Source organism: Conger conger, chromosome 4 (genome assembly GCF_963514075.1).
Source record: "Conger conger chromosome 4, fConCon1.1, whole genome shotgun sequence".
NCBI lineage: Eukaryota > Metazoa > Chordata > Actinopteri > Anguilliformes > Congridae > Conger > Conger conger.
This window is the reverse complement of record NC_083763.1, coordinates 30,359,886-30,385,686: the sequence shown is the minus strand read 5'-3', so window position 1 is coordinate 30,385,686 and position 25,801 is coordinate 30,359,886. Positions and strand designations below refer to the sequence as shown.

The 25,801-nt window shown below is 47.0% G+C and overlaps 1 protein-coding gene across 8 annotated transcripts in view; it reads left to right on the top strand.

Moving 5' to 3' along the window:
* LOC133127441 (histone-lysine N-methyltransferase 2C-like) overlaps positions 1-25,801 on the top strand; it is an 81,216-nt gene that overhangs the window by 7,421 nt on the left and 47,994 nt on the right. For 6 of the 8 annotated variants that reach the window (XM_061240352.1, XM_061240353.1, XM_061240350.1 and 3 more), the window contains 14 exons: positions 2,426-2,542; positions 3,783-3,884; positions 5,207-5,311; positions 8,760-8,941; positions 10,259-10,423; positions 11,109-11,218; positions 12,335-12,418; positions 12,876-13,088; positions 14,762-14,890; positions 18,344-18,451; positions 19,490-19,620; positions 22,238-22,439; positions 24,404-24,508; positions 24,879-24,926. In XM_061240352.1, the coding sequence (XP_061096336.1) occupies positions 2,426-2,542; positions 3,783-3,884; positions 5,207-5,311; positions 8,760-8,941; positions 10,259-10,423; positions 11,109-11,218; positions 12,335-12,418; positions 12,876-13,088; positions 14,762-14,890; positions 18,344-18,451; positions 19,490-19,620; positions 22,238-22,439; positions 24,404-24,508; positions 24,879-24,926 (1,801 nt within the window). The remainder of the gene's footprint in view (positions 1-2,425; positions 2,543-3,782; positions 3,885-5,206; positions 5,312-8,759; positions 8,942-10,258; positions 10,424-11,108; positions 11,219-12,334; positions 12,419-12,875; positions 13,089-14,761; positions 14,891-18,343; positions 18,452-19,489; positions 19,621-22,237; positions 22,440-24,403; positions 24,509-24,878; positions 24,927-25,801) is intronic. The other 2 variants (XM_061240354.1, XM_061240348.1) reach the window with 1 other exon arrangement.

The following is a 25,801-nucleotide window of genomic DNA, read 5'->3' as shown; positions in this document are numbered from 1 at the left end:
CCGACACTCCGTCGGCGTGTTTTGGAGGGCTCCGATGGCGATTCAACATCCCCAGAGCCATCGATGAGAGAGATCTCTGATTGGCTGTCCAGCTAGCGAATCAGTGCACGAGAAGACAAACGGAAGCGACGAAAGCAAGCCATTCCAAAGTCACTATCACTACCAGACATTTTCGATTAGTATTACTAAATAGCGAGAGAACAAGGAAATTGCTGCAAACTGTTTGTTGTGAGCAAGACAATGGCTGCTTCTAGGTCCAACGCAATGCAAACGCATTCCCCGGTCTTCAGGTTTCCATTTTTTGAAAGACAAATACAGACTACCGCCACCTGCTGGTGTGGAGAGTTATTACCTCTCACGCAGGCGCAGAACGTACATGCAACTCGGCCGTCGGCGGACCGTCGTTGCGGTGTGTTCGGCACAGCCAACATTAACGACGCGTATCGATGCGAGGTGATCGTTGTCGGCGCTCCTCGGCCGACCGTTGGTTTGGTGTGTTCGGGCCTTTAGAAACAACTCTGAAACCCACATAAACATAAGATGAAATGGATGAGCCCCATAGTCTCAGATTAAATCCGGACCATGCCAGTGCCTAGGGTGACCGGTAGCCCCATAGGGCGATGCATAATTGCCGATTGTGTCACCCAGGTTAAGGAAGGTTAAGCCGTATAGAGGTTTGCCTTGATCACTTGCCATTACCACATATTAGATGTTTTCCTTCCATTCAACTCTCTGGGAGCTTGGCTATGGGCTGCGTTGTGAAAAGCAAGCTGGATGTCTTACATGGAGATCATACATGAACGTGGCTACAGATAGTTTATTGGACATGCCACATAACGGTGGGATTTAAAAAAATACATGAAGATTAGATATTTCAAGATGTAATGCAAGTTGTGCCATTGTTCTTCCATTAAGCTCTTTTGTATCATAATTTTTGCATTATTTATTATAGTTACAGTGCAGTTTGTAAGTATTCTGACTGTGACTCAATTGTTTAAGTTGAGTCCCAGCCAGGTGCCAGCCAGCCGGGCGCCTGGCTCTGTACTCCAGCATGTTGCACTTTAGATTTTACATTTTAGTCATTTGGCAAACGCTTTTAATCTCAAGTGACTTACTAGTGCATAGGTTATTCCATTTTTTGTTCATTAAATAGAATGTTGAATATGCGTTTGATGTGCAGACTGTCAGTTTCCATTTGACAGATTAAACATACATTTTTAAAATCCCTCCTGAATTTGAATGTCCAATTTTCAAACTATGTACAAGTGTGCTCAGACCTGCCCCTGCTGCTGGCTCGGGAGAGGGAAGACAACTCACGATTGTCCTCCAAAGTTTGTGCATTCCCAGCCAGTTGCTGCTTTTCAAACCATAGCCACCAGCCGCACACACACACACACACACACGCACACACAGTGAGGGCTGAGGAGACCCAGGCATACGCATGTGCAGTGGCCAATCCACGGGCACCCTGTTGGCCAATAGGAGTTGATAGCAGTGAACGCTTCTATCCCTGCTGAATAAATCCCTTGCATACATCCCTTAGGCAACACAATGTTGAGTGTGCACTGCCTGTGGGGCTGCCAGCCACTGGCATGGGCAAATGTGAACCCTTGGCCACAGTGCTCACTCATGCCTTGCTAGTAGCTCTTTTACAGAGTGAGCTACCAAGCAGTCCATATATATAAATATAAATATATATATATATATATATATATATATATATATATATATATATATATATATATATATATAAAATGAGAAAAGGATATCCATCCACTCTGGTACTTATATTTGGTACAAAGAAATTACTTTCTCCAGAGCCTGTAACCTTGAGTCTTCAGAGTAATTGAAATAGTTTCTGTCAAGGAAAAAATAAAATGTCTTCATTGAGATAATTCTACCTTAATTGCCATGGAAGTTTCTTGGCATACATTACATTACATAAAACCACTTTTATCCCCCCCCCATCTCTTCAGAAAATACTCGCATCCTGAATAATTGAGTTTTCAAATATGCTTAGCTTTCAGAACTGCGTAAAGAAGGTCATGTATTTGAAACATGTTTGAGCAAACTGGGCCTGAATAGTGCTGATTGAGAGCTGACTTTGCTTTCTGTCAGAGATGTGTATCACTGACATCCGTAAACATGTGAGGGAGGGTCTATGCTTCAGGGTATTTCAGAAGGGTTTGGTGGACGTTTTAGACTGGGTGGGATTGCTATAATTAAGAAAAATGACCCTTAGGCAGCCTTTGAGCTGGGTGGGGAAGGTTCTAGAAAGGATGTAGTGATTACCCACAAAATCCCCAACCTCCATCCCCACCTCTCAAAAATCCCCGACAATTTCCCATACCTGGATTCTTTTACCTCCTCTGTCTGTGGGTGGCGTTTCCTGTTCGGCTCAACCACTGCGACTCCTCTTTACCAGGGCCGCGGATCGGGCTTTCCTGGACGGAGGCGGCCCAGGGGAGCCGGTCTCTCCGGGAGAGGAGGGAGGGGGCGCTCGAAGCTGAAGGGCGAAGTCTGGCCCACCGTCACTCCGGGGGTAGGTCTGGTCACAAAGTCGCCGCTGAAACGCACCGCATGCCACTCTTTTAGCCCCTTGTTGTACTTTTGTACTTTGTAGTCTAATCTGGGACTGATGCAGTCCCTGGTGTAAAATCCAGCTATGACCAGATTGGATTATGACCAAAGCTGGTCAAACCATGATGAGTGTGGACCTAATCTGAACTCATCAGTCAGCTACCAGCCATTTCAAGGGCTGGTAGCCGTTTTTTTCTGCAAGGGTTGCATTTGTATTTTTATTGTATTTGCATTTGTATTTATGTGTATGGTATTGTAGTTAATGTCCTCATTCCTTATTGACTTGGCCTGTTTTACTTGTGTACTGGAAATAATGGACATTCAGTTGCATGTGCTGTAGGAAGTGTGCTTTATATATAATGTTTGATTGATTGAATGTTCATGGCTGTACAGCTAATTCTTTGTGAATTGTTACTTATCCAATCTGTTCTGTAGTTTTTGCTACTGACTTTTTATTCATTTTTTTATTTTTACTTCGCTTGGGGAAAAAAGTGTCTGCTAAATAAAGTGTAATGTAATCTTTAAGCCTCGTGATGGCCTTCCAACCAAACCAACTGTCTGCCCTGGTACCAGACATTGTTTTGGATTCAAATGTTTTTTGGTGCTTGATTGATCTTGCCTGGTGCAACTGAGCCAACCAAGAGGACCAGCAGGCAGGGTTTTTGGGAGTATTTCATAGGTTCCAGTACATCAGACAAGCATTCGCTGAATGTTTAGCTGTGTGAACAGACGACTTGGCAAGAAATGCAAGCCATTCCCCTGGGCAGTTCCATTTGTTAGCTAATCAACAATGCAATGTTCCTGTGACTAATGCATCACGTCGTGTTGAATGTAGACATTTTCTTTCCCCCCATCTCAAAGGTCAGGAATTCAATATCATCTTTAACCGTAAAACAATATAGCCTGCAAGTACAAGCTCAGCTCAGTGTTTATAGACCGCTGGGTAATGATAATGTATGTTTGTGTGGGTAGTTAACCTGATATGTATCAGTGCCATATCATCTGGCTTCACAGACCCCGCGGATTAGGCAGACGTGACGTTCTGGAAATTAGTGGGGGGGGGGACACCCGTTCTTGCTTGGGCGGAAGGGGGATGGGTTACGTCCTGCCCGTGTTTTGAGAAAGCGGGAAAGCTTGGGCAGGAAACCCGCTCTGGGCCCCTGGCCCCTGACGCTCGCTCTTGTTTGTTTACCCGTGTGCAGCTGGGCTTGGCGGAGACGTTCGCGGTGAAAGAGGAGGAGGAGAACGCCATGCACAACACAGTGGTCCTGTTCTCCAGCTCCGACGGATTCACCCTCAAACAGGTGGGCAGCTCCGGCCCGCAGGGCGGCGTGTGATTGGCTGCGGGGTCGGAGCCGGGAGGGATTCATTCCTATTTTCTGTCATTTCAGCTGCTTCAGTTGAATTTTTGAAATTGTGTTTAACCTTTTCAGTCCCATGGGCACTCCCGACTGTATACCTTCTATATTTTTCATATACCTATCAAAATAACTGTTATACTATTGTTTTGAGCACAATAGAATTCAAATCCTATTAAATTCTCTAAATTTTTTCAACCAAAGCCAAAATCCCTTGGGATTTGAGTGGAGCCATGTAATATTGGGCTTGTGACTGAAAGGGTTCAGAAATTACAAATTGTATATATTTGCATCGTTTGACAATTCCTAGTTCAATGTATATGAAAATACTTTTTAGTAAGTATTGTCATTTATATTAAAAAAAACTGCAAATATGTAATTGAAAATAAAGAAATATAAATATTTGGATACGGTGACTGCACAGAAAAGCAAAGGCTGCCAGCTGTAAACTGTCCAGAGACATCTGCACAGTCTCATCCATGCGATTTGATCTGCACTCTTCCAGACATACAGAGGACGTTACAGTGATGAGACCTGCCCGTGAAGCTTGCAGTTAGACCTTTGGTCCTCACTCCTGGTCCTGGAGAGCTGCAGAGTGTGCTGGCTTTCATTGTTACTCCGCACCTAATTCAGGGGTCGGCAACCCTGGTCCTGGTGAGCCACAGGGTGTGCTGGCTTTCGTTGATCACTTAATTGATCAATAAAAGCAGTTGATTACACAGTTAACTCACCTCACCTGGTTTCTCTGGTCTGAATCGGTTGCTGGTATTAAGGCGAAAACAAAAACCAGCACACCCTGCGGCTCTCCGGGACCAGGGTTACTGACCCCTGACCTAATTGATCAATAAAAGCAGTTAATTACACAGTTAACTCACCTCACCTGGTTTCTCTGGTCTGAATCGGTTGCTGGTATTAAGGCGAAAACAAAAACCATCACACCCTGCGGCTCTCCGGGACCAGGAGTGAGGACCACTTTTAGACGTTCCAAACTGGCGGTGCAAAGAAGCCCTTCCTAAACAGCCTGCCAGGGAGCCAGGCTTCCCCTAAACCCCATCCCCATTTACAGCCGGCGTGCCTCCGGGGGTCACGACCTCCTCCCATCCGGACCGGAGTAAACCCCAGCACGCCGTAAAGCTTTTAAGCTTTAGTGTACGGAGGCATTAGTCACGCGACCTTCTGAACCTCCTGCCTCCTCAGTCATGCTGTGTGTGAGTATGAGAGCTGTGCGGGCCAGGTTTTCTGACTGGTGTGCCCCGCTTGCGTCGCAGGACATGTGCGTGGTCTGTGGGAGTTTCGGACAGGGTGCGGAGGGAAGGCTGTTGGCTTGCTGCCAGTGCGGACAGTGCTACCACCCCTTCTGTGTCAACATAAAGGTAAGCGCGCATCCCCGCCTTTTCACTCCTGAATTAGCAGTCGGGGATAGAAGAGCAACGGGTGGCAGTGTAGTGTAGCGTAATGGCTCGCAGATCTGGGTCTAATACGTAATACTTTTTATGTGCTCAATTGATCTTGCCTGGTGCAATTGAGCTGACCAAGAGGGGTTTTCATTTGTTTCAACGCACCGTAAAGCAGAGAGAAAAGTATTTGAATTCAAAATGATGACGTATTTGGCCCAGGTCTGATGGCTAGTGAACTGTGCTTGTTACTCAGAGGTTGTAGGTTGCAGTCCTAGCTATGGTACTGTCATCATGCTTTTGCCCCCTTTGAGCAAAGTAGGGTGAATGGGGTAAGCTGTCACACTTCATTTCTCCTAAACTAGAGGCACTACCTCAAAAAGTGCCAACTTCCTGTTTACATGTGCTCTAAATCACACTAATCTGAGGCGCTTCATGTAATAAAACTTTCTTGGGTACGAATGTTCAAAATTCAATTTTTGTACTGAGTAGAGAAGAGAACACATTGTCTCAATATACTTTGCTCCAAATTGCTCCAAAGAAATGAAAAATGAGAATGAAATATGACCCACTCTCCACTACTTTGGTATATATCCAGGTGTATAAATGGCTACTATTTTGAAAAATTAGGTGAAAATGTCAATCCAGATAAGTGCATCTGCTAAAGGCCTACAATGGAAGATAAATTTGAGGGCCTCATACACAAATGTGTTCTGCAGATACAGAAGGCACTCGGCCCAATATTGATCCACACCGATGTCATTGTATAATTGTTCCTTTATCAATTTAATGAAAATGTTTCCCTTTTCTTTAATGTGCTGTGGGAAACGGGGCATTAAGGTCTGTGTTACTCAAGGCGGGCTTTATCTGATGTGAGACACAAGCTGATTTAAAGGCATACCTTAACCACATTGTATCACGTTGAAGGGAGCAAAACTGGGCGAAGCGCTCCTTATCGTCCGCCCCGGCCAATTACCGAGGTGACGTCAGCAGCCCTGGTGTTTGTGGACAGACATTAGGTGTTTTTTTTTTTTTTTTCAAAAACATTTTTAAGAGTGTTTAACAGTACCTTGCTTTCCGAAGGCTTAGCGGAGAACAGAATTGTTCCCATATGATGGAAAGTAATAGTACATTCCGGAATAGAACTCTGCTTGCCCTTGCCTCATGACATTTACTCTTTGTCATTTATCATATGTCGTATTATACTTTATGAATCCAGGGAAATGTATTTTGGTGGAAAAGTTAAACATTGTCACTGGGATTTAAGAGTGCTTTGAGGTTTTGTGTGTGAGCTCGGTTGGCCCGAAATCTGTAAATGAATGTGTGAGCTCGGTTGGCCCGGAAGCTGTAAATTAATTTCAAATGATTTGTTTGCCAACACTTTATTGAAACCCTCGCCATAAGGCTGTCATAACTCTGTTATACGCATGACATAATAGCTGTCAGAAGATTAGCAGATGGCAACATTTGCAGATGAAAGTATGACAGTTTTGTGTAATTTGACATCAACTGACATCATCGGTTATGCCGTCTTGTGACAGCTGTTATGTCATGTGTATGACAGTTGTTATGTGTGCCTTATGGCAAGGGGTTCAAGTAAAGCGTTACCAGTTTTTCCGTAGCTTCTGTAGAGAACAGCCCTGCTGCCCTTCAAGTGTACCATTAGCATATAGATGCAATGCCAAATTCAGACTGACTAAATGAAAGAGCTTATGGAAAAACTCTATTCTCGCTGACTTGGGTAGGGTGGGGTGGGTGTAATGGGGGAGGTGAGGGGGGGGGGACTTCGAAAAGAACTCATTTGCTTGTAATCGCTTGAGCCAATCAGAACTGTCAGCACTAATTGACGGCAAATAGCGCATTTCATTTTTAAGACGCTTTAATGCACGATGATGGGGACTAATGGATGTGGGAGATGTGTTCCGCTGTAGATGGCTTACTCCTGCGAGCTCATAAAAGACTAATTGGGGCTCAGCAGTCAGCACTTTTGTCTGAAAAGGAAAAGTGTCAGTCGGTGTGGCGTAGCGATTTTTTGACGCGCTACAGCCTCTGTGTCAGGTCTTTTATAGTTCACCGTGTAGCTCACTGTGCCTTTGCCTGTTTCTATATGCCACAGTATTTTGGTCATAAAAAATATTTTAAAACTTGTAATGAATTTGCCCATATGCTGTCATTGGCTTTCCGAGGTGCTTTCTACGAGCAGAATGACTGGGCGGGCTTGGAATTCGCAGTGTCTCTATTACATGTTGTTACAATTGCAGTATGTCAGTATTATATTCTATTAAATTCCATTGCTTTCAGTTATCAGTAGTGATTGTTACAACAACATTGGAATCTTCAGTAATGTAACAACATTATTTTGACTTTATTTCTGACCTTGCACCTTAAAGGTTCCCTCAGAACATCATTAAAATGCACGGGCGTCTTGTTGACCTGGGCAACAATGTTGGCAGGGTAGCCTAGTGATAAGGTTTAGTGGCAACTGTCGTGTTGCTGGTGTGGGCCCCCTATTGGCGCATAGATGCTGACTTGCATCTGGAGAAATGAAGTCGTTGGACCCTTGAACAAGGCCCTTAACCCAAAATTACTCCAGCGGCTTTGCCCATGTTCTCTCTCTTTCTCTCTTTCTCTCTCTCTCTCTCTCACTTGCAACTGTTCTCCCTGGCATTTAGCCCAGGGTGTCCTTGAAAAAGAGAAACAAAACAAATAGTTCTCAATGGACCTTCTCTGGCTAAATAAAGGATGAAAAAAACAACAACTTTGCTTCACCCACTGTGCTCTGTGATACTGAGTCTTTGTTGTCCTGATGTCCTGACACAGTTCGCATAAGGATACTGTGGCAGTGTCAAGTACATCTGAGACTGAGGTAGTACTTGAGGCATGGATTGTCTGGCAAAATGTTGCACTAGCTAACTATTGTTTTCAATATCTTGCCTGATGAGTGAGTGATGAGTTTCCATGGTGATGCGCTGAGCAAGGACTCCAGAACGTCTGTTATATAAAACCGAATAATGCAATGTGGAAGAAGAGGATTAGCACGGTCGTAGGGGCGGCCTGTAGCATAGTGGTTAAGGTAAATGACTGGGACACATAAGGTTGGTGGTTCTAATCCCAGTGTAGCCACAATAAGATCCGCACAGCCATTGGGCCCTTGAGCAAGGCCTTTAACCTTGCATTGCTCCAGGGGAGGATTGTCTCCTGCTTAGTCTAATCAACTGTACATCGCTCTGGATAAGAGCGTCTGCCAAACGCCAATAATGTAATGTAATGTAATGGTCCGGCACTTATTTTAAATACTTTTATGAGGTTCCTTCCCTTTATTTGTATTAGGACAATAATTCTATTCTGTTACACCATATCTTGAAGCTGGTGCTCATGTCAGTCGTGGTGGGCTGTGCTGACCCTCGACTTTTGACCTTTGACCCAGATCACCAAGGTGGTGCTGAGCAGAGGCTGGCGGTGTCTGGAGTGCACGGTGTGTGAGGCGTGCGGCCAGGCCACGGACCCGGGGCGACTGCTTCTCTGTGACGACTGCGACATCAGCTACCACACCTACTGCCTGGAGCCCCCGCTACAGACCGTCCCCAAGGGCGGCTGGAAGTGCAAATGGTGCGCCTGTCCCCCTATCGCTGTCCCCCTATCGCTGTCCCCCTATCGCTGTCCCCCTATCGCTGTCCCCCTATCGCTGTCCCCCTATCCCCGACACGTGCTTGGGTTATTCATAGCAAGCTTTTTCCACCATGTGGGATATCGTGTGTGTTTGCCTGTCTCTGTTTGCCGTGTCTCTGTTTGCCTGTCTCTGTTTGCCTGCCTACCTCTGTTTGTTTGCCTGCCTCTGTTTGTTTGCCTGCCTCTGTTGGCGTGTGAGATTTCAAATAATCTCAGGTTAAATCACGCTTGAGTCCTATTTCTGTGGGATGTGCCAGTGGGGAAAGTGTGAATGATACAGGGTCTATTTTTAGGGCAAACTTCTCATTATCTTTGCATGGGAGGTGTGGGTCTGTGGTCTGACGCAAACCCAGAACATGGCCAGCGCTGGAATGCTGCAGGGGCTTTGGGATAAGAAGGGGTCTTACAGTGTGTGTTTGATTTTGTGTGTGTACCGTACACGCATGTGCTTGCAGTCATGTACGTTCCTGTGTGTGTCCAAAGTGCCCATACACTTCTGTCTGTATGGACATGCATGCATGTATGTGTGGATATGTGAATGGCAGTTTGAGTATGTGCGAGTGTCTAGGTGTGTTTGTGTTTGCATGCATGTATTTGTGCGTGAACCTGTCTGTGTGTGCGCATGCGTTTCTGTGTGAGTGCACGTGCGTTTCTGTGTGAGTGTGTGTATCTGTGTGAGTGTGCATATCTGTGTGTGAGTGCGCCTCTCTGTGTATGCATGCGCTTGAGTGCGTCTCTGTGTATACGTGCGCATGTCTGTATGCGAGCACGTGTATGTGTATGCGAGAGTGTGTGTACGTGTCTGTGTACGCGAGCACGTGTATGCGAGTGTGTGTGTGTAAACTGGCTGCACTCCTCTGCAGGTCTGTGTGTGCGTGTGTGCGTGTGTGCGTGTGTGTAAACTGGCTGCGCTCCTCTGCAGGGCTGTGTGTGTGGGCATGTGTGTGTGTATGTGTAAACTGGCTGCGCTCCTCTGCAGGTGGGTGTCTGTGTATGCAGGTGCGTGTGTGTGTAAACTGGCTGCGCTCCTCTGCAGGTGTGTGTGTGTGTGCGTGTGTGTGTGTGTGTGTAAACTGGCTGCGCTCCTCTGCAGGTGGGTGTCTGTGTATGCGGGTGCGTGTGTGTGTGTGTAAACTGGCTGCGCTCCCTCTGCAGGTGTGTGTCTGTGTATGCAGGTGCGTGTGTGTGTAAACTGGCTGCGCTCCTCTGCAGGTGTGTGTGTGTGTGTGTGTGTAAACTGGCTGCGCTCCTCTGCAGGTGCGTGTCCTGCACTAGCTGTGGTGCCTCCTCAGCGGGCCCAGGCTGTGCGTGGCAGAATAACTACACGCAGTGCGCCCCCTGTGCCAGCCTGGCCACCTGCCCCGTCTGCCTGCTCAACTACCAGGAGGACCAGCTGATGGTGCAGTGCCGGCAGTGCGACAGGTAGGCCCCTCTCCGCAGAGTCAGTGCGTCAGCCTGTGGCCTAGGGTACATGGTTGGTGGTTCAAGCCCCAGTGTATCCGCAATAAAATCTGTTGGGTTCTTGAGCAAAGCCCTTAACCCCACATTACTCCAGGGGGTTGTCTCCTGCGTTGTCTAATCAACTGTAAGACGCTTTGGATAAAAGCATCAGTTATATAACTGTAATGTTAATGTAATGAGTCCTGGCCCTGCCTCTCACCTTACTGCAGAGAGCCTTGTCAATGATGTCTCTGTTCAAATGTGACTTCAATTGCTGAAAAGTTCAGAAAGCTATACTATCTGACTCCTTCCTCCCGTCTTCCTGATGCTGAGCCTGCAGTGCGCTGCAGTGTGACTACAGTGTGACTACAGTGCAGCATAGGGCTGTGATCTGTGGTGGACTGGTATCGTTTATGTCCCTTAACATGGACGCGGTATTGGCCCGCTGATGCAGTTGTTGTGAATTTTCTGTCAAGGTCCGAACTCCATTCATATTGTGCCTGTCTGTATTGTGCGTGTGCGTGTGCGCCTGCGCGCCTGTGTGTGCCTGTGCGTCTGTGTCTGTGCGTCTTTGTGTGTGTGTTTGTGCGTGCGTGTGTTTGTGTGCTTGTTTGTGCCTGTGCGTCTGTTTGTTTGTGCCTGTGCGTCTGTGCGTGTGCACACTCAGGTGGATCCACGCCGCCTGCCAAAACCTGAACACGGACGAGGAGGTGGAGAATGCGGCTGACAGTGCCTTTGACTGCACTATGTGTCGTACCCACACTACCCCTTCAGAGGGTAAGGCCGCCGGCCATCTTTAAGGCTTACACCAGTTACGATGCGTGTGTTCAAATATGTTTCACTTTATTGTACTTTACCTTAGGTTACTCTGTCGTTTTAAATGTCGACCACATACACCATTGGCTGGTTTTATCTGGCTATTTGTAGCTGTAGGTAATGAAAAGCAGGGAGTGAGTCACCCGCTTGGTCAGCACGCAGTAGGCCTTTATCTTCACACAGGGGACAATAGTGGAAGAGCAGACCCTCCACCTTTCCCTGAGGAGTGCATTCTCGTTTACCTCGGTGTGGAGCAGACCTTGGTCAAATACGTTTACCTCGGTGTGGAGCAGATCTGAGTCAAATACGTAAAAGTTGATTACCTTTCTCTGCTTTTCTGACCTTGTCTGCTGTATTGGAACTGTAGATGATGAATTAATCTCAGAAAGTGCAAAGCCCGCCTTACTGGTACTCTTGATTGGTTCGATTGCACCAAGCAAGATCAGTCGAGTTAAAAAAACAAATTTGACCCAGGTGTGGTGTAGAGTGTGTGTAAATCCGTTACGGTGTTTTATAAATTGGGACGTGCGACCGGAACACTACGTGTTCAGAAACCGCTGGACGAGGTTTGTGTTGCTGTTATACCCTTGAGTGAGGTGCAGTACTCCACTCTGTGGCCGAATGTTGCAATACTTTTATGAAGCTTTTCTTTGATTTGAGTAATGAAATCTCTGCCAAACCGACAGCCCGACGTAGCCGTAATCTCGGCAAAACTGACAGGGGGACATTATTTGTCGTCGGAAATGCAGAATTGGTTTCTGGAAAAGCACAAAAATAAAAAATAAATAAATAAAAATATTCATTAAAGTGCTGCTGAAAACTTGGCCTCGCTGTAATGGAAAGAAACAAACCTAATGCTTTTTTTCTGTGATTTCAATTTGGCGGAAGAACCGGCAGCCCTGCGCTATCTTAATAGAAACCCTCTTAAGGGATTTTATGCTTCGAAGTGGGGGAGGATGAGCTTTTATTTAATTCCGCGTACATGCAATTATGCGGTTGGCTTTAAAGGCTGTGGATCACTGAAGGAACACGCAGACCTGCAGAGCGTACAGTAACACAGTGTTTTCACAATCTCAGTTATGGCTGCAGTAACGGTGGCTGAAACCAACGGCAACGACCCACCAATCACAGCGCAGATTGTGATGAAAGAAAAAGAGCCAGGTAACTCCATGTACATGTAGTCCACATTGCACATATATAACGATGTACTGTGTTTTTAGACATTTATTTTTGATTGATGGAAATCATCTCTTTTACCGTATTCAGTATCTTCCCATTCCTCTAGCGTGTAGTTCTGGGATGACTCATTCTTGCCTGTCCTCTATTCTAAACTATCCTGGATCATTAAAAGGTTATTCCTTATCTAAACTTAATTTCTTATCTATACATTCCTTACGACCACAATTTCAAAGATTGTTACTGTTATTTCGCCCCTCTACGGTTTATTCAAAAAATTCTTTGTATAATTATTCTCTGTCATGAAAGAATTCACAGCAGTTTTTACACTGATATTGTTCTGCTGGTTAACAACTGCGACCAGACTGAGACTTGTCATTTTGAAAGTTTTTGTCATTATTTTTCCTTGGTTATTAAGTTATTAAAGCCGCCCCTCCTGCAGAGCCCCAGAGGACCTACACGCAGGACGGAGTGTGCCTGACTGAGCTGGGCCTCTCCCAGCTGCAGAGCCTGGCCGCGCCGGCGTCCAGACGCAAGAGGCCCAAGCCCAAACTCAAGCTGAAGATCATCAACCAAAACAGCGTGGCCGTGCTGCAGACCACGCCCGACCCTCCGTCCGAGCTCTCCCGCGACGAGGACCTCGAGGACAGCAGAGGTACCGAAGAACGACCCCGTCCCTCTCTCCGTTTCTCCCCCTACCTCCCTCCTGCCCGGCTTCCAACCCCAAATGACCCGCCGCTCTGAACCCCATTAGAGTTACCAGCACCTTCAGACTATATTCTGTACATGAGTAGGCCTATGAAGAACGTACAGTTTCATTTTGATTCCACCTCACCATCTACTTGGTTGAATATCAAACACTGTTTGGTCTTTCTCCAACCAGACCCAACTTTAACATTGTATAATTTTTGAATGAATTATCAATTTGTCTTCATTTTCCTTGAGGCTTTTTTTTATCCAAGATGTTGAAGTCTTAGAAGTTTGGAAGTCATACAGCAAGTGGTGCTGATGTGTAGTAAGCCATCGGATATTAAAACAAAATTCAAAATCTGAGATAACAGACAATTCTGTTCAGAGCACACATTTCCAGGTTTTTTCCCTAGTTTACTACACATCAGCACCAGCCTCACAGCCTCACAGCTAAGGTTTAGCATGTCCTCTGTTGAATATATAAAGAACCAAAGTTGTATCAATAAATGCACAGGCCGTGTCTTTTTTGTGCGATTTCTCTTGGTATAACATACACTTAGGCGAAAAATGTATTTTTATAGAGCAGACCCTTCGATTGGATCGGGGAGAGGGGGGAGCTGTGTTGTTCTGTGTCTGCTGACTGCCGACTCTATAAATATACGTTTTGCTCTGCAGAATTTTCTCAGGTAATAGTGCCAGCGAGGAATATTTCCTTATTCCGGCAGGTCCTCTGGAGCTCTCCTGTGTATCCGCTTCCTAGTGCACTCATTTTGTTTTCCTGCCTTCTTCCCCCGATTTGTAATTCCCACTTGTATCCGCTGGCCCGTCTTGTCTGTGAAACGTCCTCCTCGAATACCAGAAAGGGTGGAAACATTTTTGCTCTGCGGGCGTCAGCTGAGCTCTGCCGTCGTTGGCACCCCGTTGGCCATCGACGTCGGAGAATAAATCCCACCCTCCCAGGATAATGCTACAGGGAATTCTGCTCCTCTTGGTAGGACTGGACACCATTGTGAAACCCCGGGGCCCCAGTAGAGCACAGAGGTGGGAAAATCCAGGTTCAGAAAGTAAAAGTCCTCCCCAGTATTTTGTTCTAACCGTCTGGATTTGCTAATGGCACAATTCTTCAGCCAGGAGATACAAATAATCAGCTGTTCATGGGTGGAAAAAACACACAGCAGGTTTTTTACTTTCTGTCCCTTGGAGTTTCCGCCTCTGGTACGTCGAGAAACCCGGAGGTTAGTCATATGCAGATTTATACAACACCTTCCGATGTCTGGTTTAATGCACCCTACAGCATTAAGGTTTAGCATGTGAGCATGTAGTAAGCACATAAATGACATGCTTGAACCACCTGCATTTATCGCATTTTAAGTAAGTCCAGCCTTGGGGTTGGGGTTGTGTCGAGAGGTGCAAAGAGGAAGTGCTCAGGCACTTTTAAGTACTCATCTTTTCCATTTTTAATTGTCTCAGCTGCAAGGCTCCGGTAATGCAGGCTTTTAAGGATGCTTTCCCTGAGCCAAGATGGACGCCGGCACTTAATGCCTCGTATTAAACCCGCACGGGAAACAAGGGGGGTCCTGAAGGGAGAAGGGAAGGCCGGCCCCGGTCGCTCACGGGGCCCTTCTCTCTCGGTTGCAGAGGGAGACGTTTTGGACTTCGAGGGGAAGTCGGAGTCCGGCCCCGAACTGGACCAGGCGGACGAGGACTGCAAGGAGGCGGAGGGCGCAGACGGGGCCAAGAAGAGGAAGAGGAAGCCATACCGACCCGGTAAGGGGAGAGGCTGATGGGAAAAGACGGCTCCGCTGGGCTGTGAAATGGCAGCGGGACACGCTCGCCAAGAGCGTCCCACAATCCTTCGCTCTTCAAAGCCCTTGTCCCGGTACTGTAGTTCCAGGAGAAAAAAACAAAAAAACGCTTTCCCCCTCGGCTTTTTTTATTCTTATTTTTTTCTTTTAAGTCCTTTTCCTCATTATTATTTTGAAGGTTTCCCCCCTTTCCAGGTCTAGCATGTCTGTTTCCTGCCTTTTAAGATTAGTCTCAGTCTCATTGTCGTAGAGCGATAAATTTGGCGCGGAATAAATCCCCTCCCAAAAATGAAAGCGTATTCTGGCTGTGTGACTATCTGATGGATGGTCATTTCATGTAGAATTGAAAGGTTAGGTACATAATCTGCGATGCTCTTGGTGACGCGTCCTTTTGTGGAAACTATTCATCTACGGTTTTCACGTAGACAGGTTTGGCGTGATCACATAATCACAAAACGAGCCTTACATTATCTTTGAAATTAATCTGGAATTGCGGGTTCTTGTGATGCTGTTTTGGCAGTTAGGGCTTCGTGTTTATTGACATTCTGTCAGCATTTTCAAAGGGAAGTCTAATCTTCACTAGTATGATTAAATGCCAAGTACAGGAAATGGCCTTACTGTATAGAAAGGCCCATTAGACTGGCTTGCCAGTCGTTTAATCATTGTAATGAGAAAGCCATTAAAGCCATGACGAATGCAAAGGAGGAAGGTTTTTGGATTGAGGAAACTAGAGAAACCTGCAGCGGATACTGGCTCTCTCCCTATGAAGGCTACAGAAGACCATCTCTACAGATAGACCCAGAGATGTAGATGACAAAGTTTTTTTTGTCTTTTGTTGCTACCTGTTGTTTAATTGCTTTTTTGGGGGGGGGGGGGGGCACAGTGTAGCTGAACCCTCTTCAAATTTGGGGGTAGTGTGGTGAGTGACCCTTTTCTAATTTAGGGATAATGTGTTGACCCTCTCCTGATTCGGGCTTAGTGCAGTGATCCTCTGCTGATTATTGATATAGTGTGGTGACCCTTTCCTGATTTGGGGATAGTGCAGTTGACCCTCTCCTGATTTGGGGATAGTGCAGTTGACCCTCTCCTGATTTTGTGATAGCATGGTGATCCTCTCCTGATTTGGCGATAACACTGTGACCCTCTCCTGATTTGCGGATAGTGCAGTTGAATCTCCTGATTTGGGGATAGCGCGGTGACCCTCTCCTGATTTGGGGATAGCGCGGTGACCCTCTCCTGATTTGGGGATAGCGCGGTGACCCTCTCCTGGTTTGGTGCTGGTGCAGTGACCCCCTACTGATTTGGTGATGGTGCAGTGACCCTCTCCTGATTTGGGGATAGCGTGGTGACGCTCTCCTGATTTGGGGATAGCGCGGTGACCCTCTCCTGGTTTGGTGCTGGTGCAGTGACCCCCTACTGATTTGGGGTTGGCGCAGTGACCCTCTCCTGATTTGGGGATAGCGCGGTGACCCTCTCCTGATTTGGGGATAGCGCGGTGACCCTCTCCTGATTTGGGGATAGCGCGGTGACCCTCTCCTGATTTGGTGCTGGTGCAGTGACCCCCTACTGATTTGGTGATGGTGCAGTGACCCTCTCCTGATTTGGGGATAGCGTGGTGACCCTCTCCTGATTTGGGGATAGCGCGGTGACCCTCTCCTGGTTTGGTGCTGGTGCGGTGACCCCCTACTGATTTGGTGCTGGTGCGGTGACCCCCTACTGATTTGGTGCTGGTGCAGTGACCCCCTACTGATTTGGTGATGGTGCAGTGACCCCCTACTGATTTGGGGATGGTGCAGTGACCCTCTCTTGATTTGGGGATAGCGCGGTGACCCTCTCCTGACTTGAGGCTAGCGCAGCGGGCCTCTCCTGGGTGCAGCTGCAGCACTCCCCACACGACCCGTTTTCTTATCGCCTGGCCTCAGGTGAAACGGAGGGGTGGCGGTGATAACGGGGGAGAAAATTCAATATTTCTCCCGCTTATCAGGGCCCTGCCTTATCAGCCATGGCTGCCTGTGTGTGGAGCCCAGGCTGCCTCTACGAGCGCCCGCTCCCATTTCTCGCGGCCGCGCTGCTCCGACAACTCAGACAAGATAACGTCTCCCCTCCGCGCGCTCGGCGTGTGAAAGAAAGCGCGAGACGGCAGCCCGCGCGCGGTTAGCGGCGCCTGCTTTCATTACTGTTAATGTTGCTCTTTAAACCCCTCTTTAATTCCCAATTCTTCCGGCTTTTATTGTTGCTAAATGGCTATATGGCAATAAAACCAGATCTCCCAGGTCCTTTTAAAATGTTTATTGTTAATAGGGGATAATAGAGAGGGTGATATCTTCAGACAGTCCTTGCCTAATGATGGTGCTTTGCTTGTACACAGACGATGCGCTATCCTGATTTTGTTTGTTTCATATGAGGCTTTATTGCCTGGTTTGTCATTTTTGTCACAGTTGAGCAGTATATATATTTTTTCATTCCAGCAAGTTGATAGAGACTAACTCAGAGTTGTATTTATTTATTTATTCGGAGGCACTAACATGAGCGGATCAGTTTGCATAACGGACCTGGTGCTACACGTTAGGGCGAAAGGCCTCCCACCATCTCTGGTGCTCATGAATATTCATAAGAATACAGACCCGGAAAGCTATTCTTAATGATTGGCGGCTACAAGGACTCTACACGTGTCAACAACAACCCGGAACCCGGACCGAGGAAGCGGTGGTCTTGTGAATATTCATGAGCACCTGGCTTCAGCGGAACTCCCTGGGTTGTGGAGGCGGTAGGCACGGGGGGCGGGGGGGGTATGTTTAGTGCCCAGGCTACAAATTCGCCACCTTAAAAATCTAGGTTTGCCCAAAATGTCTCATTTTGGAGTGATGCTTGAATGAAATCAATCACTCCTTCCCCAATACAGGAATCTTCTTCATACTTAATAGAGAAAATATGCCACTGACATGCTGACATACTGCATTAAAGGTCCCATATTGTGCACATGTCCGGTGTTTTATTTTAGGTCATGATATCAACGCTTGTGTGGTTCCAAAAACATCTCTATATTATTTTACCTGTCCATTCACTAGTTCCTCTTTGCTTTCCCACGAACAGACTGTTTTAGTGACTGTGCCTTTAAGGCTCATTGACATCAGTGAACCTCTGTTCTGATTGGCTAGCTCTTGTTCCGGCTGAAAGATAGGCCGCGCTGAAGCAAACGAGCGTTTTGTTATGATGTTATAACGTCACAGAATTCCAAACGGCTCGTCTAACTGCACAAGTTCTTCATACGCATTGTGTGTATTTATTTGGGAACCCTGCGTTTACTTTCATAGTGTTTTTATTACACTTTCAACTCCTTCATAATCCTTCAACAGCTAACAAATGTTAGCCCCAAAGGATAACCTCCTCACTGTTGTCCTTCGTTCCTCCGCAGGCATCGGAGGGTTCATGGTTCGACAGCGGAGCCGGACAGGGCAAGGCAAGGCCAAGCGCTCCCTCTCCCGGAATGACTCCTCGGGATCTGTGGGGAAGGAGGAAGGAGGTAGGCACTCTAGCTTCTAGCAGGAGACCACGAACCTGCCCAGAAGGTTGGCTGCTTTGCCAATGACCTAGCAGTTTTAGGTCAATTCAATTCTCGCTAAAGGGCTAAAATCAGGCCTGAACCCTCAAATAGCAGGTGCATGAGGTTAAAAACTACCTACTGGGGAGAAAAAACTCAGATGAGAAAAAACTACCCAAGCGGGAACCTGGCTATAGATGGGGAGCCTGTCCTCTGGCAGCCAACAGGTGTAATGGTAATTGGATAAAACAGAAATATAAAAAATCTAATATCACAATCAAAATGGATTGGACAGGTTACTGGACAGTCCAAATGAAGGAAATGGTAAACAGTTTAGAGTAACATGGTGATGCATCCGTAACTGCAGAATATATTTCAGGGGCATGATACCAAAGATGGCAGACTCCAAAAATAGGAACCATAAAATAAACAAACACATAGGATCATGGTCAGTGTTGACTCATTGGGTCAATTGTAATGTTCTTAGCTTAAGTTTAAACCTCAAAACCCTCAGAACTGCGTTGCAACTGAAAAAGGTATACAAATCTGTGATGTTCCAGTTGTAATTCACTGTGGTCTAGGAGTTGAAAATTTAGGTTCAGTGTTTAAACTCCAGGTGAGCATACTGCAGTACGGTTTTTGACAGCCTTCATTTGTTGTTGAGCTGATGAGATAGTTGCCTCAATTTACAATGTCCGCTAAAAACAACGGAAATACACTGTTTTCGCATCAAAGCGTTACTATGAATTTTAGTGGTCTAACGTGTTGAAACAATAGGAATGAGACCTGGGATAAATGCACAATTGTTTTGGATTCAAATACTTTTCCATGCTTTACTGAGCTTGTCTGAGCCTATGACCCTGCCATCCGGCCCTCTTGGTTGGGTCAATTGCAACAGGTGAGATCGATCGGTCGCAGAAATGTATTTGAATACGAAATGAATATGTATTTGACCCGGGGCGGATGTGAGCCACAACAAGCTCTCTTTCCCATGGAGCTCAACCCCCTTTCCCTCCTCAGGCTGGAGCGAGGCAATGCCCGACACTCCTGTGGACCAGGCCGCGCCCGGACTGGAGGCCCTGGAGAAGGTGAAGAAGCGTTACAGGAAGAAGAAGACTAAACTGGAAGAAGCCTTCCCCTCGTACTTACAGGTGTGTTTCAGTCCCGCGTGGGGTTCAGCCCCACGGCACCTCTAGTCCTGCGTAGGAGTCAGCCCCACGGCACCTCTAGTCCCGGCCAGCTCAAAGCACGAGGCGTGCCCTCGAGTCTAATCGTGTTTTTACAGCCGGTTTTGTGGCCTTGTGGGTGTTTTTAGGGAAATGGCCTGCAACCATAACGTTTGAGTGCCAAGTAGGTAGCATCTCATGCTCTCAAGTCAAAGTACTTGTCAATATCTATTGACAGTTCAAATATTAGAAATGTAAGACTGGTTAAATTCTCGGTTTACAGAGTAGCAGAAGGGCAAACACCAGGCATGTAGCATGTCCTTGTGTGCACGTGCGTATCTGGAAGCATTCACGAAGATGCATGGCAAGTGTTTGCAAACTGAGTCATGCATCAGTTCAGTGCCACTGAACACACACCCACCTTCCCTGCAGCTCCTCTGTCTGAGAACACGACACGCTTCTTTCTCTCTCATACATGTACAGACACACACACACGGCCACATGCAGGTACGCGTAGACACATGCGTGCACACACACACACACACACACACACACACACGGCCACGTACACTCACGCGTAGACACACGCATGTACACACACACACACACACACACACACACACACACACATACTATCCTGTCTCTGACAGTCACACATGCATGCACCCTCAAATACTCTCACTAGCTGCTTTACTGGCATGAAATGTATTGTGATTAGCAATGTATCACAATTCATTTAAATATTGCCACAGATGGATATCATATGAATACATAATGACTCAATTAAAATATAATTCTGTGATAAAATAAAAATGACAAATATAGTTGGCTTCTCTCACTCATGTATGCCCAAACCATTACATCCTTATGCACACTGAAGCGCGCACACACACACACACACACACAAGCATGCATACACGCACACAAATGTGTGCACACTCTTTTTCACACACATGCTCACACACATGCTCACACACATGCACACACACATGCACACACACGTGCACACACATGCTCACACATATGCACACACACACGTGCACACACATGCTCACACACTAGCACACACACACACGCTTACACGCGCACATGCATATACGCACAGACATACACAGTCACACACACACACTCACACATGCACTCCTACACTCACACACACCCACACACTCACACCTACAGACACACACACACCTACAGACACACGCACACACACGCGCACACACACACACACACACACACACACAAGGGCCATCATGGCCCAGTCATGTGCCTCCTGGTAAAGCCCCCCAGCTCTCAAAGGCCCTTATTCATTCAAAATCGTTTTTTCTTTTTTTGGCGTTTGGCTCTGCGCTCCTCTCCGGTTGGCCTCAGGAGGGGGGAGCCTCTGGATGTGGACCGTTCCCGCTCTCTGTCTCTCTGTAGGTGTGGAGGACAGCTCGTGCTCTCTGTCTCTCTGTGGGTGTGGAGGACAGCTCCCGCTCTCTGTCTCTCTGTAGGTGTGGAGGACAGCTTGTGCTCTCTGTCTCTCTGTGGGTGTGGAGGACAGCTCCCGCTCTGTCTCTCTGTGGGTGTGGAGGACCGTTCCCGCTCTGTGTCTCTCAGCGGGCGGCGTGCGGCTGGCCAGCTGTCACCCAGGGCTCCGCCGTTCGCCCGAGTTTCAGATCAAACCTAAAGGTCCTCGCTGGAGGAACGACTTTAATCAATTATTTAAATCCCCACGCATTAAGCTTTTAATGTTTTAACACGGCGGGGATCGGAGCTCCGCTGCCACCGCTGGAGCTGCTGCCGTATGTGCTGCATCGCTCCCGGCTTACTGAAACCAGCGCGTGTGAGTGTGTGAGTGTGGTGGTGTGGGGGGGGGTGGGGGTGGGGGTGTGTGTGTGTGTGTGTGTGTGTGAGTGTGACTGTGTGTGTGGGGGGGTGTCTGTGTGGGGGTTTGGGCATGTGCGTGTGCCTGTGCGTGTGTGCGCGCGCACACGGGATGCGTGTGTATGTTTGTGCATGTCTTTGTGCGTTTGCGTGTGTTTTGTATGTGTACTCACCCGTGTGTTCTCACATACATCTGTTTGTTTGCCTGTGTGGGAATGCAAGAATTTGTACGTGGGAGGGTGTTGTAGCATGTCCTTGTGTGCACGTGCGTGTGTATCTGGACGCATTCACGAAGATGCTAATATGTGTGGGTGTGCGCTTGTGTGTAACACGTGCGTCTGTGAGCGTGCGCCTCGCTGCTTCCCTGAGTCTGCTGCTCCCAGTAGAACCTGCCGGCTGTGTGTCTTAATAAACCCGTCGCCCGGAGCGATGTTCTCATGTTCGGGAGATCCCTTCACCCACAGGAGAGCCCTGCCACAGGGGGCCGCCCGCAGCCATCGCAGGCTGCTCTTCCTCCCTCTCCTCTGTAGCTCCGCATGGTCGCTCTCTGGGGCAACCGTTCGGGTTTTGAACATAACACCTTCTGAAAGCCAAAGCGCCCCCTCCCCCAGATCTGAAGCGTGGCTCGGTCGGAGAGAGGTGACGTTTTCCGGGCCTGTTTGCACGGTATGGAGGCGGGGGCGGCGTGGCTTTGCGGCGAGGGTTTGACAGGGTGTGTCTGGGCCCTCTACAGGAGGCGTTTTTCGGAAAGGAGCTGCTGGGGAAGAGCAGGCAGGCCAGGCGCAGCTCCGAGACGGGTCTGTCCGACGAGGAGCGCCTCCCCAGCCAGGCCCACGCCCCGGCGCTCAGCCCCACCGCCGGCTTCCTCCACCCCTCATCCGACCCTCTGCTCAGCGCTGCCACCACGCCCATCTCCAACAGAGCTGGGGCCTTGGGTAGGTCTCTCTGTCTCTCTCTCTCTCTCTCTCTCTCTCTCTCTGTCTCTCTCTGTCTCAGTCTCCCTCTCTCTTTTTGTCTCTCTCTCCCTCTGCCTCTCTTTTTGTCTCTCTCTTTGTCTCTCTTGTCTCTCGTCTCTCCCTCTGCCTCTGTCTCTTTTTGTCTCTCTTTTTGTCTCTGTCCCTCTGTCTCTTATTGTCTCTCTCTTTGTCTCTGTCTCTGTCTCTCTCTCTCTCTCTCTCTCTCTCTCATATAATAAATCTCACACAGAAGCATTCATTCTCTATCACATTCTCTCCTGAAGCTAGCATGAACAGAACAGCCCCACTCAGATGGGTGCTTTATGCTGTTCAAGGTCTGAACAGGGGGCAGGGAGCAAACCACAGGCATCAACAGGGATCAACCATTGTTCCTGTACCTTACACTATTCAGTCATAATGAACACAGGTCACAAGGCTTTGATCCGCAGGAGTTTTATTTTTACCACTCATGGTTCACACATCCTCAGCTATGTCAACCCTCATTCATGGTCGGCCAAACAACATCTCCACTTATGTGTAAAATCCGCTTCAAACCAGTAAGACAAAGATACAGTATAGCACTCCCGTTAATGTGCTTTTCTGGACTCAATTGGTTTCAAGGTATAGACGAGAGCAGTCAAAACTCATTACGAAAGCAGCTATCCTTGGGCCTTATCTCTTCTCCCATCAGCCTTAAGGACCACTTCTGAACCACTTTCAAGTCTGACTGTATTGTAGAAAACTGCATTCCTTATGACATTGACGTGTACCCTGAATACCCTGAGATGTTAAAATATGTTGCTTTAATAACGTACTCAATGAGCACTTTATTAGGAACACCTACTTATTCATGCAATTATTTAATCAGCCAATCATGTGAGCTGACAGAAGGGCTATCGTAACTCAGATAGCCACTCTGTGAAATTGCGGTGACTAGAAAAGCATCTCAGAATGCACAATACGGTGAACAAAAGACCATGTTGGGTATCACTTCTGTCAGAAAGAACAGAAAGCTGAGGCTGCAGTGGACACAGGCTCACCACAACTGGACAGTTGAAGACTGAAAAAATGTAGCCTGGTCTGATGAATTTCGATTTCTGCTGAGGCATACAGATGGTAGGGTCAGAATTTGGTGCCAACAGCATGAATCCATGGACCCAACCTGCCTTGTGTCAACAATCCAGGCTGGTGGCGGTGGTGTAATGGTATGGGAAATGCTTTCTTGGCACAACTTGGGCCTGTTAATACCAATCAATCATCGCTTGAATGCCACAGCCTATTTGAGTATTGTTGCTGACCATGTACATCCCTTCATGGCCACAATGTACCCATCTTCTAATGGCTACTTCCAGCATGATAATGCACCATGTCACAAAGCAAAAGTCGTCTCAAACTGGTTTCATGAACATGACAGTGAGTTCAATGTTCTTCTGTGGCCTTCCCTGTCACTGGATCTGAATCCAATAGAACACCTTTGGGATGTGGAAGAACAGGAGATTTGCAGCATGAACGTGCAGCAATCATGTCACCATGGAAAAGAATCTCAAAGGAATGTTTTCAGCATCTTGTGGAATCCATGCCATGGAGAATTGAGGCTGTTTTGGGAGCAAAGGGAGGCCCTACCCAGTACTAGTACAGTGTTCCTAATAAAGTGTTCAGCGAGTGTATATTTGAATATCTTTTTTATTTAATAAAATGGATAGAACATCAGGTCTAATGCGTCTTTTTTGCTCAGTAGCAGAGATAGCAATTTAAGTGTGGCAGTATTGGTTTTATTTTGTTCCTGTAGCTCAGAAAACAGATCCGTAATGTGTAAATTGATCAACAGTAATTCAAGGCAAGCCTTCAATTAGTCTAATATTAAAATAATAAAGTAAACGGTCCTTCATGAGTTCAGGTTCCCAGGGAAATGATATCGAAACGAGTGTTCTCTCGATCCCCAGCCAACTCGGAAGACCCTTTAGTGGACTTGTCGGAGGTGCTGAACACTGAAGATGACCTCCTGGGAATGCTGTCTGACGACCTGGTGAAGCCAGGTGACGATTCAGGTAGACGGGCGACACGGCTTGGCGTCCGCTCCAAAACGGTCTCTCGCTGTCCCTCTGCGCTTAACGGCATGCTCTAAGACTCTCCTTCCTCCCTAAAACCTGAAGGCCAACTTCATTCCCAAATGCATTACTTCTTCTTTCTCATCTTTTTTTCCCATCAGTTTATAACCTCTTTGTTGAGACAGTTACTTTTGTTTTGTGCCAAATGTTCTAGAATTTTCTTTTGTATTAGGAAAAAAACATTGTTTCCTCCTTTTCCCGCCTTTCTTGTTTTGTGGGTTGCTTTTGGTTTTAAGGTGTGCTTATTGGTTCTGTTCTCATTTTATGGTTGTCTTCACACTCATTTCTGTCTGGTTTTGGGTTCCTGTAGGTCTTGGTTTGTGCCCGTTTCAGGTGGAGAACTCGCCATCTCCGTTTGGTAAGAGAAGAGTCTGTGGTCTGTCCCTGGCTAGCGATAGCTCTACTTTAGGGGCGCTCCTTTCCTAAACACGTCACCTGCTTTACCTGTGACCTGTGACATCGCATGCTTTCTGTGCCACCCCCTGCTCCCCCACTTCCTTTCACAGCCTATTAGTGGTGGTAATTAATACATACAGTATATAATACATAAGTACAGTCTAACCCAGTAGTCCTAACTTCTGGTCATGGAGAGCCGCAGGGTGTGTTAGTTCACACCCAAGAAACCAGATGAGGCGAGTTGCCTGTGTAATAAACTGCTTTTATTGATAGATTTTGAGTGCTGAGTAACAACAAAAGCCAGGCCCAGGAGTGAGGACCACTGGTCTAACCACTCAGAGAAATGTTCAACGGGAAATGTTTTATCAGCCAGTTCTTAGTTCTTAGTGTGAGCTGGAACTAAGGCAACAGCTACATAATACATAATGGTGCGTGACACTGTCATTGTGCTGAGAATTGTCAATCCAGGGTTTTGAATCTATTGCAAGATTTGCTGCATACATTATGACCGGGTAATGGTATTTTCTGTATGTTGTAAATGCACTGGCGATGGCATACAGTATGTCATGCTTATGGCAATGTTAAGTGGACCTTTTTATTTCTTAATATTTCGATTTTATCTTACCCAGTTTGAAAATCACTTGCAAATATTTCTTTGTTGTGTTTATGGGCATGTTACTCTAGTGAGAGCTATCCCTTATAATTATTATTCTCAAAAACCTATTAACAGTGCTGCTTTTCAATTGATTTCTTCTCACAGTAGAGGAGCTGGTAAAATCATGGCGCACACATGCGCACGCACACACACACACACACACACACACACACACACACACA